This window comes from Xenopus laevis, chromosome 5S (genome assembly GCF_017654675.1).
Source record: "Xenopus laevis strain J_2021 chromosome 5S, Xenopus_laevis_v10.1, whole genome shotgun sequence".
In the NCBI taxonomy this organism is placed as follows: Eukaryota; Metazoa; Chordata; class Amphibia; order Anura; family Pipidae; genus Xenopus; species Xenopus laevis.
In genome coordinates, this window is record NC_054380.1 from 136102819 (window position 1) to 136122297 (window position 19479).

The 19479-nt window shown below is 40.3% G+C and overlaps 1 protein-coding gene across 2 annotated transcripts in view; it reads left to right on the plus strand.

Moving 5' to 3' along the window:
* tfap2b.S (transcription factor AP-2 beta S homeolog) overlaps positions 1-4363 on the plus strand; it is a 23346-nt gene extending 18983 nt beyond the window's left edge. For both annotated transcript variants that reach the window (XM_018266007.2, XM_018266008.2), the window contains exons 6-7: positions 917-1058; positions 3409-4363. In XM_018266007.2, coding sequence (XP_018121496.1) covers positions 917-1058; positions 3409-3709 — 443 coding nt within the window. In that variant the 3' untranslated portion in view covers positions 3710-4363. The remainder of the gene's footprint in view (positions 1-916; positions 1059-3408) is intronic.
* Positions 4364-19479: the final 15116 nt, after the last annotated feature.

A 19479-nucleotide genomic window follows, 5' to 3' on the forward strand; every position in this document is an offset into this window, starting at 1 on the left:
ATTATTGTTTTTTTGCACATTTGAGTTTGTGCTTTTTTATTTGTTAATTGTTCTGGAACTCCCAGGTCACTTCTATTATCTTTACAATTTACAATAGAGGATACATTATTCCCCATGTTACGATATGTACACTCACACACACACACTCACATACATCTTGCTAAAGTCTTACTGTGTGTCCCTTAAAGGGCAACATTTTAGCATTTTTATCCTTTCCTAAAAAATTTCTGATGATCATCTTCACTGTAATTTTCAGGGATTTATTAATCGGTTTGTTATTAGGGTTGTTCCCACTAAAATGCAAAATGACCAGTTGTGCAATGCAGGTAAAAGCAATAAAATAGGTAAATAATAATAAATAGCTGCACACAAATATACAGAGTCTAAGGATGGGCAAATTTGTCCAGTTTCGTTTCACCAAAAAATGAGCAAATTTCCCGCAAAATTAGTGAAACGACAAAAATTCGCGAAACAACTTCAAGTAAATGGGCGTCAGAATTATTTTGCCTATTTTAGCCAAATGGATTCAAGTCAATGGGCATCCAAATAATTTTGATGCATGACAATGTTTATATGCGTGACTATTCTGACATGCGCCCAAATTACACGTCAGAATTTACACGGCAAAACGCTGAAATTCACTGCGAATTCGCGCCTGGCTTATTTATTGCCCATCACTGATACAGAGTAGTAGTACCAGCCCTTTTCCTTGGGTAATCCTATAATAATATAATATTGTCAATAGCCATATTTGGGAATAATAGCTGTAACAGAAAAAAAGCATAAATGAGAACAATAATTGTAATTTCTTAATGTGATATTCTGCATGAGAATATGGCAATTTTTAAATGCTCATAGTGCTTTGTTTCTTAGGTTAAAATGCTATTAAGCAAACAATACTCTCTCTTTTTTCCAGGTGAGGCTGTACATCTAGCTCGGGATTTTGGGTATATTTGTGAGACAGAATTCCCAGCTAAAGCTGTATCCGAATACTTGAACAGGCAGCACACGGACCCCACTGACCTGCACTCCAGGAAAAACATGCTGCTGGCTACAAAGTAAGTACCCCCCAACTGTCTTGCGTTAGTCTGCCCCCTGTGTCTCTATTAGCCCCATAATGAACAATCATCTATCTAATAGGGTTAACTTTTAGTATGTTATAGATTGGCTAATTCTAAGCAACCTTTTAATTGGCTTTCATTTTTTCTTTTTTATAGTTTTTAAATTATTTGCATTCTTCTTCCTCCTTAAAAGGGGGGGTCGCTGACCCCATCTAAAAAAAAAGCAAAAGCTCTGTAAGGCTACAATTGTGTTGTTATTGCTGCTTTTTATTACTCATCTTTCTATTCAGGCCTCTCCTATTCATATTCCAGTCTCACATTCAAATCAATGCATGGTTGCTAGGGGAATATGGATCTTAGCAATCAGATGGCTGAATTGCTGCTGAATAAAAAGCTAAATAACTCAAAAAACTACAAATAATAAAAAAATTAAAACCAATTGCACATTGTCTCAGAATATCGCTATAAATATAATTTACAGAAACGTAACTAGAGGGGGGCGGGCCCTGGCGCAGGACGCGCAGCCGGGCGGGGGGCCCCCCGCCCCCCTACCTGGAACTGGCTGGGAATATGCGGCGCAAAGCAGCGCGCGGACTGCCGGGGGGCCCTGAGGGGGTGCCCTGGCCCACTCGCACCCCCTGCTCCCCCGGTAGTTCCGCCACTGATAATTTAAATGTGATCAATCCCTTTAAATGCGAACAGAATCTTTGTAACCCGATTGGCTGGCCAATGTGCTGCAGTGTGTCCTAGTCTGCTCAACTGCCTATTCTGTCATGGTATTGTATTTATATTCTTAAAGGGCAAATAAGGCCTGAGACAAATGGCTCATTTGTTGACAATTTTCCTTCCTGGCTCCTTGAGTGTGTCCTTTAAACTATTCACACCATCAGGTTCAGACTGAAATTCCAAATAAGCCCTGGCATATTGAGTACCCAAAGGCAAAATGAGCCCCCCAATGTTTCAATAAATAGTGACTGTCAATGGCATTTTGCTGTACATGAGAAGTTGTACAACAGCCCTCTGTATTAGTAGATATAAAACTCTGTATTAACATAAATAAAACTCTGTATTAGTAGAAATAAAACTAGGGGATCTCTGTTGGGCTGTTCGTTGACACTGTAGTAAGAAAAAGAACAGAGGAAATCAGAAAATGAATTTAATCAAATTTATTCAATTTTAGTTTTTATCTCTGATCTGAATTTTGCTGCCTCATGGGCCAAATAAACCAACTCACCAAGACCTTCCATTGAGACAAATTTTATGCTCTATTTTAACTCTAAAGATGTCTTAGTTACTCCCCCCCCCACACACACACATGCACTTCTTGATTGACAGGCAGGGCAAAGCACCAATTATCCCACATAACCTTTTTGCCCCCCAGCATAAGATAAGTGAGTTTTGTCTGCCACAAACTTTGCTCCGATATATATATGTATTCAAAAAGGAGAACTCTGGAACCCAAACTCAACGGGAAGGGTGGAGTGGGCAAAACAAGAATTAGGGTTTACGTTTGAGCTCTTATTTAAAAATACAGTGCAATGAGCAAAGTCATGTTGATATTAGTGATGGGTGAATTTGTCCTGTTTCAATTCACAAAACAGTTTGCGAATTTCCAGCGAAATTTGTGAAACGGCACAAAATTTTGTGAAACCCATTGCAGTCAATGGGCGTCAATTTAAACATGCGCGACAATTGTTATACGGGCACCTATTTTGGGCAAAAGGCAAATTGGGCATCCGAATAATTTTGACGAACAAAAAAGAATTTTGAGTCATATGCATGACTATCCTGAAGCGCGCCCAAAGTTTTTCGACACAGCAGATTTTTTTGCCAGTGACAAAAAAAATCACCGCCTGCCAAATTTACTAGTTGCATATACACATATAGGGCCTGTTATTCAGAATGCTTCAAAATCACAAAAATTAACAGTAAACCCAATAGGATTAGCTTGCCTACGATAAAGCACAGGTTGGAATCAACAAGCTATTGTTTTACAATAGAGAAAAGGGATTTTCTTAAATTAAAAATGTTCAACTTTTTGGGTAAAATGGAATCTATGAGAGGCAGCCTTCCTTTAATTCTGGATAATGGGTTCATCAGAAGGGAAGGGACACATTGCCGTTTTCTGCAAGAAGTAGCAAAACCAGGGATGCCCAAACTGTGGCCCTACTTGGTGTGAACACGTCCATGAAACATTGCATTTGTAGGTTGTGTTGCTTTACATTAGCTAGTAATTTACATTTTGGAATAAAACCATTGATGGCAGATGTTTGATAAATGCTTTGTGCCTGAAACACATTCCTAATGCCTGTGGGTTTTGTTTGTTTCTACCTTTCCCTCACTCCAGGCAACTTTGTAAAGAGTTCACAGATCTTTTGGCCCAAGACAGGACGCCCATAGGCAACAGTAGGCCCAGTCCAATTTTGGATCCTGGAATCCAGAGCTGCTTGGCTCACTTCAGTCTCATCACCCACGGCTTTGGTTCTCCAGCCTTATGTGCTGCCCTCACAGCACTTCAGAATTACCTTACCGAGGCCCTCAAAGGAATGGACAAGATGTTTCTGAATAACAACAGTGCCAACAGGCATACATCTGGGGAAGGACCAGGTAGTAAAAATGGAGACAAGGAAGAAAAACACAGAAAATGAAAGAAGCACATACTTTTAACACCTTTCATTTTAGCTTTAAAAAATATTGGACTGGCTTTGGGAAATACAAACAAATATATATAAATATATCAGAACAAGCCCTGGTCTTGAACCAAGAGTTTGTGATCCGGCAAACAACTAGGAGCAGGGGCTTGCGATCAGAGGAACCGGAGAGTCTTCACTGGACTTTTTCATAGTAACCCAATCATTTTTATGGGCAAAAAATATCCCAGTTTTTAGAATCTCCCCAAATGGACAATAATTTATTGGAAAATAACTGAAAAAATACTTCTTTTTTTTTTTTAATTTTTAACATTTCTTCGTTTCCTGAAATGCATGTCCACTGGTACATGTTTCTTCAGAATCAGAAAAAAAAATATAAAAAAAAATATGAGAAGATACATTTTGGGACATTTCAGATATGATGTTGACCCACATGCGTGTGTGTGAATCCACCACTAACTTTAACATGTATAACGTCTAACTCTGGACTTAAATGGCAAGTCAGAATAATGTCTCCAAGAGGATATTTCGTCTTTTGTACAAGGCACAGGTGTCCCCCATCCCCTTTCAGCTTTCTAGTCTCACATTACAATCAGACATTTCATTGTAAGATATGTGATTTCAAATTTCAACATAAATATTTCCCAAGTGCGTTATGCTTGGTTAAATTCACTCTGGCCTTCTACTTTAGATTTTTTTTTAGGTTTCCACATATTGATGGAGTAAAAAAAAACATAATTATAGTGGTCTTTTTAAAGAAATGTTAAAGGGGTCCTAACCCTTCACAAATATAATGTGAGAAAATGAGTGTTCTTGCTTATAAGCCACTCAACATTTTGTTTTTTAAAGTTTATTCATATTAGGGAGAAAAACAAACAATTTTCTGTAATATGGGTCAGACTGATTATACTGGGTTTGCTTCCCATGACAACAGGTGCTGTAGTGTTGTGGTGGAACAAGTCATTGGAAGCTCCTGGTACAGATTTCATTCTCTTGAACTGCACAGTAAAATCTCTAAAATTTTAACTTTTAAGATTACAAAAATTCCAGGGGGCTGCTGAGCTTAAGTGCACCCCCCTGTTGCATCAGTGGTAGTTTCATCTGTTCTTATTCTTTATGAATACCAACAATCCCAATAACTGATAACTAGAGCTTTTATTAGGGACTCCAAAAATCTTGTGGTCTTGGTAGGAGTGTGGGAATACTTAGTAAGCACAACAAATTCAAGATGGTGACATTAACACTTTATATCAGTGTTTCCTATAATGTGGCTCTTTATTTGTTGATAAAGTACAACTCAGAGTACCCCCAACAGCTGAAGGGGTTGGGCAGGGAGGCCTATTAATGGACATTTGTGATCCAAAATATTATCATTCATTGTGAGGCCAGTTGGCAAGGTCAATATTGCAGGTTCTGTATCACCAAGTGTTTGATTATTATAACTTTTATATATAACTGACAGTATTGCTCTTATTTTCAAAATATTTTGCGCAAGGGTTGCCCACTGTTGACAAACATTTTTTCAGAGGACCCCCTTAGCTCATAGTTTACTGTTATATAGAAACATTAGAGTAACAGTCACCCTGCTATAGCCCAAAATCTCACCACACACTGGCTTTCAATCTGGGCCTCTCAGCTTAAAACAAGGTTACAGATATATAGAACATTGGGGTAACAGTCACCCTGCTATAGTTCCAGGGCTACCCAGGGCACAAATAAGCACTCACCCCAAATCTCCCCCTAACTGACCTTCAGACTGGGCCCCCTTAGCTCATAACAAGGTTACAGATATATAGAAACATTGGGGTAACAGTCACCCTGCTATAGTTCCAGGGGTACCCAGGGCACAAATAAGCACTCACCCGAAATCTCCCCCTAACTGGCCTTCAGGCTGGGCCCCCTTAGCTCATAACAAGGTTACAGATATATAGAAACATTGGGGTAACAGTCACCCTGCTATAGTTGCAGGGGTACCCAGGGCACAAATAAGCACTCACCCCAAATCTCCCCCTAACTCCTAACTGGCCTTAGACTGGGCCCCCTTAGCTCATAACAAGGTTACAGATATATAGAAACATTGGGGTAACAGTCACCCTGCTATAGTTCCAGGGGTACCCAGGGCACAAATAAGCACTCACCCCAAATCTCCCCCTAACTCCTAACTGGCCTTCAGACTGGGCCCCCTTAGCTCATAACAAGGTTACAGATATATAGAAACATTGGGGTAACAGTCACCCTGCTATAGTTCGAGGTGTACCCAGGGCACAGATAAGCACTCACCCCAAATCTCCCCCTAACTGACCTTCAGACTGGGCCCCCTTGGCTCATAATGAGGTTACAGATATATAGAAACATTGGGGTAACAGTCACCCTGCTATATTTCCAGGGGTACCCAGGACACAAATAAACACTCTCCCCAAATATCCCCATAACTGGCCTTCAGGCTGGACTCCGTTAGCTCATAACAAGGTTACAGATATATAGAAACATTGGGGTGTCACCCTGCTATAGTTCCAGGGGTACCCAGGGTACAAATAAGCAATCACCCCCAAATCTCACCCTAACTGGCCTTCAGACTGGGCCCCATTAGCTCATAACAACAAATCAGTCGTAACCTTCACCTTAATGTACATCAAAGAACATCTAGCATAGCAATTAAATATTTAATCCAGATCGCACCCTAATTGGCTTTCAGGACATCCATTAATATTTTGGAGCGTTAAAAGTCATTAATTCATTAAATTTGGTTGGGCCCTATCAAACCATTCTCATAGTTTGGAAACCTCTTCTGTATCCAAAATGTCCTAAAAACAAACTTTTTAACTTTCCATAAAGCAAATAATTTTTACTGTATTTAACAGCATTTAAACCAGCTGGCATAGAGTTGGCTATGTATTTTATTAGCTTTAAGCTTAACATTTTTTTTGCCTATTTCATCTCATGGGAAAATGCTTTGAAACAGCTGAATATCTAAACTTTCTTCCCTCTTCTACCTTCTCCATTCAGCTTGCTTGGTTTAATATCAACGAATGACCTTCCCTTCCATATAGAATAATTACGTTCCATTTTTTTTGCATTTAATTACACATCTGTCTGTTAGTAAAGAAAACACTCATTTCAGTCCCTATAACATTTATTTTAGTCTTAACCCTTAATCATTTAAAAAAATTTGCCCAGCAAGCAAGATAGCCTTGCATGTGATCTGAAATGAGAATTACATTTTGAAAAAGCAGACAAAAACATAAAAACAACAAAAATTTTAAAATGAGAAAAAAACACATTTGTGCTGACAATATTTAGCAATTTTTATTTTTTTCTATTTTATTGTTATTCACATTCGGCGGAAATATGCATGTCATGTCATCCGATTTCATTAAATATCAATTTCAATTCAGTTGAACATCCTGGAAAATAAACTGAAAAAAATATGTAAGAATTCCTCAGTTTGTCATTCTAAACAATAACCTTTTCAATTGTACGGTTCTGGAGGGGGAAAAAATCGTCTGTGAACAGATTAGAGGTCTGATTACTTGTTAAGAGAAAAGAAAAAAAAAGTCAGGTGGTAAAAATAATGCTGAGTTTGTATATATTTATTTATGCTTAATTTAACAGGAATTTGTATATATGGCGAGCAAGATTATGGTTTTATTTATCTGTGAGTCTGTTTCTGTGGATGGGTGAAAATGCTTGATCCTAGATAGCTTTACTATTTTTCTGTTCCTTAGACTCTCTATAATAGTTATGGATAGCAGTTTGGTTCTTGTCCAGTGATTTACATAAATAAAAAAATCGTTGTGTTATTGTTGTATTTCACCTTTCGTCTTTCAATGTCTACAAACGCACAGAAATGGGAATTTTCATATTTTACTTGGAATTAACTCATAGTGAATTGTTCAAGGGCAGACATCTTCAAAAAGAGAAGTTTTTAGTCATCACGTCAATTGACCTGTTCTACCCAACTTTTTATTTTATGTCTTCATTTTTTTTCCAGCCTGCAACTGAATCTGGTTGCTGTAGTCTCTGACCCCACAACTGGGAAGGTTCTACCAGTTGTTTGGAGGCTATAGTAATAGAGCCCTAGCAATCAAATGTTACAGCTTTAGAAGGGCAGAACATTAAAAAATGTTGAAACCTCAGAAAAATGTATTGGACAAAATGCACATTGCGTTAGAATAATGCTGTCTATATGATGTTAAAATTAATTTTGAGGTGAACTTCCTCTTTAATCACTCTGCAGTACTCTCACAACTCCCTTCTGGATTTTACTCATGACCTTTCTATTATGTTTATTTATATTTTCATACACCATGCTTAATTCAAGGAGAAAAGCTAAATAAAAAAAAAAAATCCAATATTTTTAAGCCCTAAGGCAGTCCATCAGCAGCTGACTCTCTTGACCAAGTTACATATTGTAGTACATAGTTACATAGTTACATATTTAAGTTGGGTTGAAAAAAGACCGAAGTCTATCAAGTTCAACCCCTCCAAAGGAAACCCAGTGCACATACATATACACACTGACCCCTCCGTACACTCACATAAACTATATATACCCATATCTATACTAACTATAGATTTTAATATCACAATAGCCTTTGATATTAATCATCCAAGTCCCTTTTAAAGACATTAATAGAATCAGCCACAACATCACCCGGCAGTGCATTCCACAACCTCACTGTCCTGACTGTGAAGAACCCCCTACTCTGCTTCAAATTAAAGTTCTTTTCCTCTAGTCTGAAGGGGTGGCCTCTGGTGCATTGATGCTTTTTATTGGACAAAATTCTCCCAGTATCTGTCTATAATGTCCTCTAATGTACTTGTAAAGAGTAATCATGTCACCTCGCAAGCGCCTTTTCGCCAGAGAAAACAACCCCAATCTCAGTTTAAATCCTCCATTTCTCTAACCAATTTAGTTGCACTTAGTCTCTGCACTCTCTCCAGCTCATTTATATCCCTCTTAAGGACTGGAGTCCAAAACTGCCCCCCATACTCCAGATGAGGCCTCACCAGGGACCTATAAAGAGGCAGAATTATGTTTTCATCCTGTGAGTTTATGCCCTTTTTTATGCAAGACAGAACTTTATTTAGTGGCCACAGAATGACGTTGCCTAGAGTTAAACAGTAGGTTATCCACAAAAAAAAGTTAGTCTGAAGGGGTGGCCTTTGGTGCGGTGATCCTCTTTATGGGTGAAAAGGTCCCCTGCTATTTGTCTATAATGTCCTCTAATGTACTTGTAAAGTCTAATCATGTCCCCTCACAAGCGTCTTTTTTTCCAGAGAAACCAACCCCAACTGTGGCAGTCTACCTTTATAATTTAAATATTCCAGCCCTTTAACCAGTTTAGTTGCACATCTCTGCACTCTCTCCAGCTCATTAATAACCCTGTTGAGAACTGGAGCTCAAAACTGCACTGCTTACTCAAGGTGAGGTGGCACAGGCTTTTTCTGCCTGACCAAGTCATATCTAATTGGGGCTCATTCACATATCAATTCGATCTGGCAAAACATGGTTAAGACCAAGACTAGTATTGGCTACGGAGGAAGTCGCTGACCAATGTGATCTGAACATTGACTAAAGCTGGCCATAGACGTACGAATTAACGTACGATCTGACTTTCCCATCTCCCGACCCTCAACTAATCATTCAGATCAAAGTCCGACCAAATAAAGTAGTAAAAGAACAGATCAGCCAATGTTCTGCCCCTGATAGTTATGTCTGACAAAGCTAGTGACAGTCTCCCACTGATCGTACGATCGGCAATACATGCAGAGATATTATCGGCAGCCGACATTTTCTAACCTGTCCGACCAAACGACTGATCTCCGCTGTACAAAAAATGTCGGGACTCTCCACACATGGTCCGAAAATCGTACAAATCCAGGATTCGTACGATCGGATCATTGCGTCTATGGCCAGCTTTAGACCCACTCTCACTTCAGCCTGATTTGACCCACAACCTGAATTCAGATACTGTTTGTATGGGGATAAAACTCTTATTAGACTAATAACTTATTTTCTAAATAGTAGTAGTAACTGTCATTAGGTTATAGATTTCCTTCAATTCAAAGTAAGTCAAAGGACTGTGCAGTTTCTAGGTCTAGACTCAACCCAAGCCTTGTTTGTTACAATTATCCACACAGAACGGCTGCTATCTTTTGGGATGGTGTCCATGATAGTTTGCTCCTAAATCATTTTAAATATACCTTCATCCTACTTTTAAATTTAAAATGATGATCTGGGACTGATTTCCAGTGGGCTATCAAGTAGACCCAAAACATTGGTACAGAAAGCTGTAATCCCATTGGGCTCATTAGTATCATATGTATCCTCTGAACATGAGTGAAATTATTTATATGGTTCTGTACCTAATGCCATGTCTCACCTGTTCCTTCCCTGTACAGTCATCAGTTCTTTTGCTTACAAGCACCTGCTCCCAAATTGTCTTTTGTACTTACCTACAGACTTTGTACCCTCCATGTTCTGGACTAGATGAAGCTGCTGGATATCAGAAATGCTATGTCTATGGCTGGCAATGCAAAGTGACCAGTGACAAAAGACAGATGACTTTATTTCAGTGCTATGTCACAAATGGGACATGGCCTTCCCATTAATTAAAGCTTTCTGAATAACCGGTTTCTGGATCCCATACCTGTAATTGGTAGTAGGAATAGTGGTTTTATTCTCCATATGCAAATAAGGGTGACTTTTAAGGACCATGTCCTGAGCTGCTGCTCCATTACTCCTCCTTTTGTTCTATCATAGTATAAACCAGAGATCCCCAACCAGTGGCTCGATATGTTGCTCATCAACTACTTGGATGTTGCAAGATATGTACACTTTGTAGATGAATTGATTCTGGGTTATTAAGTAAGAGGGTTCAACTTCAGAGTAAGGCACCGCCAGGCCTTCCAAACTTTCATAAATTGTAGATAGCACTCTGGAGAACCAATTTCTGTAGTCAATAGTTACTTTGTTTGAAAATGCACAACATGTTCCGGATAGGGTGATCCTTTCTCAGGTGCTCATATACATATGAGCACCTGAGGAAGGATCACCCGATCCGAAACATGTCGTGCATTTTCAAATAAAGTAACTATTGACTACAGAAATTGGTTCTCCAGAACACTTGGATGTTGCTCCCAGTGGCCTCAAAGCAGGTGCATGCAAGAAGATGAGTTGTTGAGTTGCCTTTGAGTCGCACACTCTGAATTCCAAAGATTCGACGGATCTTTAACAATGATTAAGAAGAAAGATGGATAAAAATTGATGGAAAGGGGAAGTTCATTGGCAAGGGAAACATTTTGGGGTAAGAATTTCATCCCCCCCATTAGCACTTGACACAACAGTATTGCTGTTGCCCTACTAATTAGATGGAGGCATTGAACTTGATGGAATGATTTGTTGCTTTCCCATTAGTAAAATAAAATTATTCTATAAAGAGTATCCAACATGGAAGTACGTTTTTATCCCTCATTAAATAGTAGAAATAGAATGTATTAGCCCAAACCATGCTCACAATTGATGAATCTAATCAGAAGATTGTGTTACTTGGATGCAGATTGTGTTGTTGGGAGGCTGCACAGTTACTTTACCAGAATTATTCTGTTTAATGCCCAGGGCTTTTTTTTCCAAACAAGGGTCTCCATAAATCCAGCGCTAAGGTCAGTCATGACACTAACAATAAATTCAAAGGTCATGTTTCAATAAAGCATAACAATGTTTAACTGGGTAGGGAAGTGTACAAATGTAGCCCGTGTAGCGTGCTATCAGGGTGTTATTTCTGCTTTCTTTAGAATTTAGATGTAATTGTACAAAATACACATATTGTATATACAGTATATATATATATATATATATATATATATATATATATATATATATATATATATATATATATATATATATATACAGTAAATATATAAGGAACAAAAGACCATCAGACTGGATTAGAATGCACAAAATCTCTTATTTCACAGCATCAGCATCTATTTATGTCTGGCATTTCTATTTTTTAAGAATTGGCTTCTCAATGGGGGGCACCAAAATGCCAACGACTGGAAGGGTCTGCTGGTCCCTTGTTAAAATTGGCATGACAAACTCAAATGGCACGAAGGGCCAGAATAAAGGAAATTCACTAAATAGGTGCAAGGTTTCCTTCTGAAGGACAGGCCAGAGCCGCCAAGGGAAATTTTGCTTTGGGGCATGTTAACATCAAGATCTATCAGTTTACCTGAACTTCAAAATAATTCACCCGAGTGGTGAGGGATCTGAAACTTTGGCATTCTCTGAAATGATTGGATCATTTCGGGGCCAGTGAAATGCTTATGTAAAGCAAAGTGTATGCATTTATTCTAATGTAACAATGACAATATGTGCAATAAATATAATTCATGAAATATATAAACTACCACTGGCTGCAGATGTTATACAGGGCCTTAAGTAATCTTTAACTGTCATGACCTGCAGTTATATCATTTCTTAGCAGCCATTATTTTACATGCTGGCTGACCACAAGATACCTTATCCTCTGCCACAGCCCTCCTTTTGTGTTATCGGCTTTTTACAAGAATCTACACATGGAGGTGATCTACCAGCCAAGGTTCCATAGACGACAAAGTTCTAGTCTGTACAGATAGATACCAATGCTCTATACCAGCAAAGGTTTTCCTCTCTACTAAGCACAATTCAGCAGGAACAGTCCCTAAGTTTGCTCATAGTCTGTACAGAGAGATCCCATAAAACTATGGCAGCATAGGTATTCCCTGTACTAAGCGCAATTCAGCAGGAACAGGCCCCTAAGTTTGCTCATAGTCTGTACAGAGAGATCCCATAAAACTATGGCAGCATAGGTATTCCCTGTACTAAGCGCAATTCAGCAGGAACAGTCCCCTAAGTTTGCTCATAGTCTGTACAGAGAGATCCCATAAAACTATGGCAGCATAGGTATCCCCTGTACTAAGCACAATTCAGCAGGAACAGTCCCCTAAGTTTGCTCATAGTCTGTACAGAGAGATCCCATAAAACTATGGCAGCATAGGTATTCCCCTGTACTAAGCACAATTCAGCAGGAACAGTCCCCTAAGTTTGCTCATAGTCTGTACAGAGAGATCCCATAAAACTATGGCAGCATAGGTATTCCCTGTACTAAGCACAATTCAGCAGGAACAGGCCCCTACGTTTGCTCATAGTCTGTACAGAGAGATCCCATAAAACTATGGCAGCATAGGTATCCCCTGTACTAAGCACAATTCAGCAGGAACAGTCCCCTAAGTTTGCTCATAGTCTGTACAGAGAGATCCCATAAAACTATGGCAGCATAGGTATTCCCCTGTACTGAGCGCAATTCAGCAGGAACAGGCCCCTAAGTTTGCTCATAGTCTGTACAGAGAGACCATAAAACTATGGCAGCATAGGTATTCCCTGTACTAAGCACAATTCAGCAGGAACAGTCCCTAAGTTTGCTCATAGTCTGTACAGAGAGATCCCATAAAACTATGACAGCATAGGTATTCCTCTGTACTAAGCACAATTCAGCAGGAACAGCCCCTTAAATTTGCTCATAGTCTGTATAGAGAGATACAATTTCAGTATACCAGCATAGGTATTCCCCTGTACTCAAGAATGGACTCCTCAAGTGGAACACTGGTTAAAACCCGGTTGGCCTGACCCTCCGACTGAGACCACACCCTTCTGAGACCCCACGGTGCCCTCCTGATCTCCCCCGGCTCAGATCATGGCTGTAACTAAAGAAATGGTAAGTATGGGGGGTGTAGGGTTACAGCTGGGGCTGGGGGCCCGGAGGGGGGTTGCGGCTGGGGCAGGGGGGCTAAAGGGAGCATGGGGAGCCAGTGGCAGAAGACCTGGTGGGCCTTGGACCCTCCAGTCCAACACTGCCTGTACTAAGCACAAATGAGCATGAAAACATGAGCATCTAATGGTCCCAAAAATGATTGGAGTTGTTGTGTCATTGGCCACGTTCTTCACCCTCTAAATTTGTAAACCCTTTCAACTGACCTTTTCCACACAACAAAAGCAATTAGTAATACTGTATGTAGAAAGACTACTTTAACAAACAACATTTATTGAAAAATAATTGATTTTAAGTCTCCTACCTCCTACCTAGCATTGCTGCCAACCTGAGACAACCCTTGCGTGGAGACATATATAAGGCATTAAAAAATACATTGTATATAAACAGTGTGTTATCAATTTTGTCTATAAAGCAAGATACTTCCTGAAAGGGCAAGACAAGGACATGAATGGAAAATTCTTTTTTAAAAAAAAAAGAGAGAGTCTTTTAATGCTGTTATTAAGGTCCTTTAATTCAAAGGAGATAAAGTGACTTGCCCAGGGCCAGGGGAGTCATCTACTTCACAGTTCAATGTCTTTAACTACAAGGGCACCCCTCCATAATGGTTAAAATGCTATTCTGTTTTTATGACTTTGCTTCTTGCCATCTTGATAGCCGGAAAAAAGCAACTCTGCCCATTTATTCACTTGAAGGGACTGGTGAGTCGTATAAAAGCGCTGTGTATAGACTTGCTTGTCATGCTTCGACTCAACACTTTCAAAGGGCTTATTCATATAGTGAAGAGTTTCTGAGCAGCGTATGTGAACCAGAGAAATGACAGCAACTTGAACAGCACATTTTCAATATGCAAATTTGAGGAGACCCCTTATAGACCCTATTGTGGAATATTATTAGTAAACTGTAATTTCTACTTAATGTTGAGGTGCCCAGTTGGTTTTTCAGGACACATATCAGACCAAGAATGAGCAGAATTCACTTGTTAAGCTCCAACTTAAAGTGTGTGAAACTTTGATAATATGTTGGATTTATTAAGTCATAGGGAACATTTTTTACTCCATTATAGTCTTTTCAGGGATGCAAGGCCATTAGGTCCAGAAATTAGGTACTTAGGAAGCAGGTGAGCACTGGAGATATATGGACAGAAGGATCAAGTGTAGTGATGGGCGTATTTGTCATGTTTTGCTTTCGAAACGGGCGTCAATTTGCAGTAGGGATGCACCAAATCCACTATTTTGGATTTGGCAGAACCCCCGAATCCTTCATGAAAGATTCGGCCAAAGATTCCGGGGAAAACATTTTTTACTTCCTTGTTTTCTGACAAAAAGTCACACGATTTCCCTCCCCGCCCCTAATTTGCATATGTAAATTAGGATTCGGATTCGGCCGGGCAGAAGGATTCAGTCGAATCTGAATCCTGCTGAAAAAGGCCGAATCCTGGCCGAATCCCGAACCGAATCCTGGATTCGGTGCATCCCTAATTTGCAGGCGTCAAAATTGACACCGGTGACAATTCCAATGCAAATTTTTCGAGGCAATTTTGCAAATTTATTCACCGGCGGGGAAACTCGCAAATTCACTGCAAATTCTCGTCTGGGAATGAATTTGCCCATCACTAATCGAGTGTTGAGAATCCAAATATCTGGCACTGGTCATGGCAGGAATAGTTAGGATCATGTCAGAGATCAACATTCTCATCAACATTTAGTGGGTTTAGAGGTTTTTGAAACTGTGAATAAACTAATTTTCCCTAAACCAACAAATGTCATGTAATTTATTAAAAGATACGAATATAAAAAGTACAAACAGATCTGCATAACATATGAATATCTCTAACATTTTTTGCAAAAAATCTGAAAACCTCTAAAAGCCTGAATGACTAAAAAAAAAAAAAAGTCCAATAGGATTAGTGCAGCTCCCATTGACTTCTATGGGGCAACTTCTATGGGGAACTTTTGTATTAGAGTTTTTGTGGTTTTTACACCGATAAAAAAATAAATGTTGATTCAGCAATTATGCTATGGAGCACACAGGTGGTTGTGGAAAAATCAAGTCTTCTTTATTGAAAAAATGGTTTTAAAAAACATCAGATCAATGTAAATGTGGATATGACATCCCCCACACTTGACGCGTTTCGTGGCATCTCGCCACTTCTGAGGAAGTGGCGAGATGCCACGAAACGCGTCAAGTGTGGGGGATGTCATATCCACATGTACATTGATCTGATGTTTTTTAAAACCATTTTTTCAATAAAGAAGATGAATCCTTATTCAAGCAAATGCCGCCTATTGGGTTCATTGAACTTTAAATTCTTTTTAGTAGACTTAAGGCATGAAAATCCAAATTACAGAAAGATCCGTCATCCAGAAATTCCCAGGTCCTGAGCATTCTGGATGAGAGGTCTTATACCTGTAAACAGGCCCCTTATAATCCATCCACCAGGAATTTACCAAAATAAAACCCACAATTGGGTATAGAACCTGAGCCGGAAAGGGCTTGAACTATTTGAGCTAAGCACCTGTATGGCATACTAAAATTGAGTGGGTCTTTGCTTGATTGGACCACCTATATAGTAGACAAACCCTGTTATTTGACCCCTAGGACAACTATTGGATTATAATTGGAACCTAGAAAGACCTATCAGGAGAGAATCCCAACAACATGCCAATGTGGTTCAAACCCAATGGTATTTTCTAGGCTGCCCAATGGAAATCTGGATGTTTTTTTCCAGTTGGGCAAGTCATCTGCAGGCTCTATACACAGGTCAATAACCTGCCGACTCAGTCTGGAGTTCACAACTATTGTCTTGGTTGGAACTGTCTGAATGTTATAGGCAGCCCCATCAGCATACCCAGATGGAATGGGTTAGTGCACTACTAGATAATAAAGTTGGTGGAATGGTCCTACAGAAAACCTTTGGCTTCTGAAGAATTTGGAAGATAAATGTAGGGTAATGGATACCTTCCAGCTCAAAACGTATTTGCATTGCCACTGATAATTAAATACCCTTTAAAGGCTCTACAATTACAATCTGGGCAAGCACGAGAACATGTCATATTGTTCAGCTCTGCTTACAGACCATGAAAGGACCTCTCAAACACGAGGCGTTATACCGAGAATGCTGACAGACTGATATAGTATTAATTGTACTTTCTGTTTTTCATGTGTTTCTGTATATTTTGGAATCCTTGAGTAATATTTGACAGCCCGGAATGTCATTTGGATGCAAGCGCTCATAAATTGTGTTTAAAGGCTTGTTTATTATCTTTGGAAGCCTCGTCTAGAAGTGAGATTTGTCATCACTCCAGAAGAAAGTAAGAAAGTGATATTAATTAAACATGCTATTAGGCTCAGCTTCAGTGATATTAATAGACACGGAGCAAGGCTGATCCAGGGAACTGGTCTGATTACAATTCTGGAGCGATGGAAAGAATTTTTAATTCTGTGGCCAATTAGCTGTTGATGTTTTTTTTTTGGAAGCCGGGTTGGTATTATTTGAACTATACCAGGTAAATGTGCTTTCAGCTGCGGCATCTCTGTAACTATGTCTGTATTATAGGCACACTCAGGCCATAAGGGTTCATTTGCAACAATAAGCTCAGTTGTTACTCGCATTGAAGCTATTCCTTAAAGGGATTTGTGTCCAGAGATGCTCTTCTCTAGAGTGGTGCTCATTGACTGTGTGTCCATTCTACCTCCTGAACCATGCAAGTGGGCTTATAGACACGGGGAACCCTGGAGCTACCACCACCTTCAAGTTTAAGGTAATCCCATGGTTACCACTGTGGTCTGTGTCAATATATGCAGCAGAGATGACCATTTAAAAAAGTGCAGTAAATAGCCATCATGACTTTTTCAGCAAAGTGTGTCTGTCCTGCCTCCTGTGATGAATTGTAGGTAATTTGTGGGCCATGGGCAATAGGAACCCTAACATTACTACCCCAATCAAGTGGTAATTCCAGGGTTCTCTCTGTGGGCTGCGTCAGTAGGCACAGTAGACTTGTGCCCAGTCAAGAATTTTTAAATGTCATATTAACACCCAACAGTGGAGATTATATAATCACCACCTTTTGCCTTGCACACTCTTATAAAAAGGGACTGAGGCATTGGGGCCCACTGGGACCACAACTTCAAGGGTCCTCGATGCAGTTGGTCCAGTCTTCAACCACTCCCTTCCCCCCTGTTGCACAAGCACTGCTGTATACTTCAACGTGGCTGAGATTGGTGTGTGTGGGGGGGGGGCTTGCTGGGCCCATGAAGTCTGGGGCCGACTGGGTTTTTTCCTGGTGTCCTGCCAGCCTAGTCTGACATTGGTTTTAACACATCCTATAGGAGTACTCAAATCCCAGCATATCAATATTCACAATATCTCTGCCCCATAAGTAGCCCTGCCCCAGCCAGGGTCATTTAGGCAGAGAGGTACTGGTTGAATTTCTCTAAGTCATTGTACAGCAGAACCAGCTCTGAGCCTCTAAGTCAATAACTAACCTAGACCATGGCTACCTAACTAAAGAGGCCCATGTAATATCGGTTGCAGTGGCTTCCAACCCCCTAGGGTACATACTGTAGGGAGATTAGTAACTGAGCATGTGGCTGAATAAAAGTAGGTTTCACTATTGCCCTTGGGACTCATCCAGAAGCTCAAGGCTTCCAAGATCTGATATTACTGGGAGGGAAGGCACTGATTCGGTAGCTGGAATTGGCCATCTAGTCGTCATAATAAGGGGCCAAAAATAATGTCAGACTGGGCCTACTCCTAGAGCCAACCAGAGAACCTGACATCCAGGTTAGTGATGTGCGGGTCAGGGTTTTCCAGACCCGCCCCGCCGATGAGGTCACAAAAGGGGCAGGGTGAGCAGGCACGTCCGGAAGTCAGAAACCGCCATTTGAAGGTGTCGGCCGGGGAGAGCAGGAGTAGAGCTCAACCCACACCTGCCCGCCACCTGCGGCTAAACCCCCCATCATATTTAGCCATTCGCTGGTTGGACATGGCAAGCTCTGAAGCTCCTAGTCAAAGAGCAAAACTTGAAGCAAAGGATATTCGAGGGAATGTGATTAAAGTCGCAAAGAGAAAGACAATTTGCACCAATAAGAATAAAAATTTTAATTGCACATTGTGAATTTTAATTGCGCACTCTGAAGAAGAGCTTGAAGGTGTCGCAATCTTTTGGAGCAAACATAACGACTTTTTCAGTAAGAAGTTTTATTACATGTATCCTCGCATTGGCACAAACTATAAAATTCGCAAACGGTCATCCGCTGTGGGAAGTGGTCGCTAAACAGTTTCCGGGTTTGCAAAAGCTATATTAAATTCACGCAATGTCGTAATTTTTCGCCTCCTGAATAGTTTTTCTGTTACCGACTTTTATTACATTCCCCCGATTGTCTCTTGTTGGGCATTTGCGCATCCACACCCTGGCCTTGTGCTGTTGTTTCCTCGGTACCTACGCTCCATTTACCAGGCGGGGAGATTGGATTCCTTATGGCTAATAACAAGATTATATTTCAATCTCCTTTTTTGAATTCACAGCCCAGCCGAGCATTGGCCTGACGCCTTTCCTCCAGCAAGCCTCCCCCCACTGCCCCCATTCCTACATTCTGTCAAGCAATGGCCTGTAAAATAGTTATCCAGCCCAACAGACAGGCAAGTGCCGTTTGAGAGTAATTCCAGCCCCGAGCGTTTAGCTGGGGGCAAAGCAAGCGTGCTCTCTAACTGATCAACCTGGATATTTCATTATTCATTAATTTACTGTTTAACCAAATCCCACTCATTATCAGAGGCAACGCTTGGCAGAGCCCAGAGAACAGTAGCAGTTGGTGTCAGGCGTGGAGAATTGGCCCATTTGATCCCGGCCTGTTTTATTATTCAACACCACTGACTGAGAAAAAGAGGAATGAATAATAAAGAGGGAGAGCGTGTTTGAACTGAGGAGCATGACAAAGCCTTACAAACAG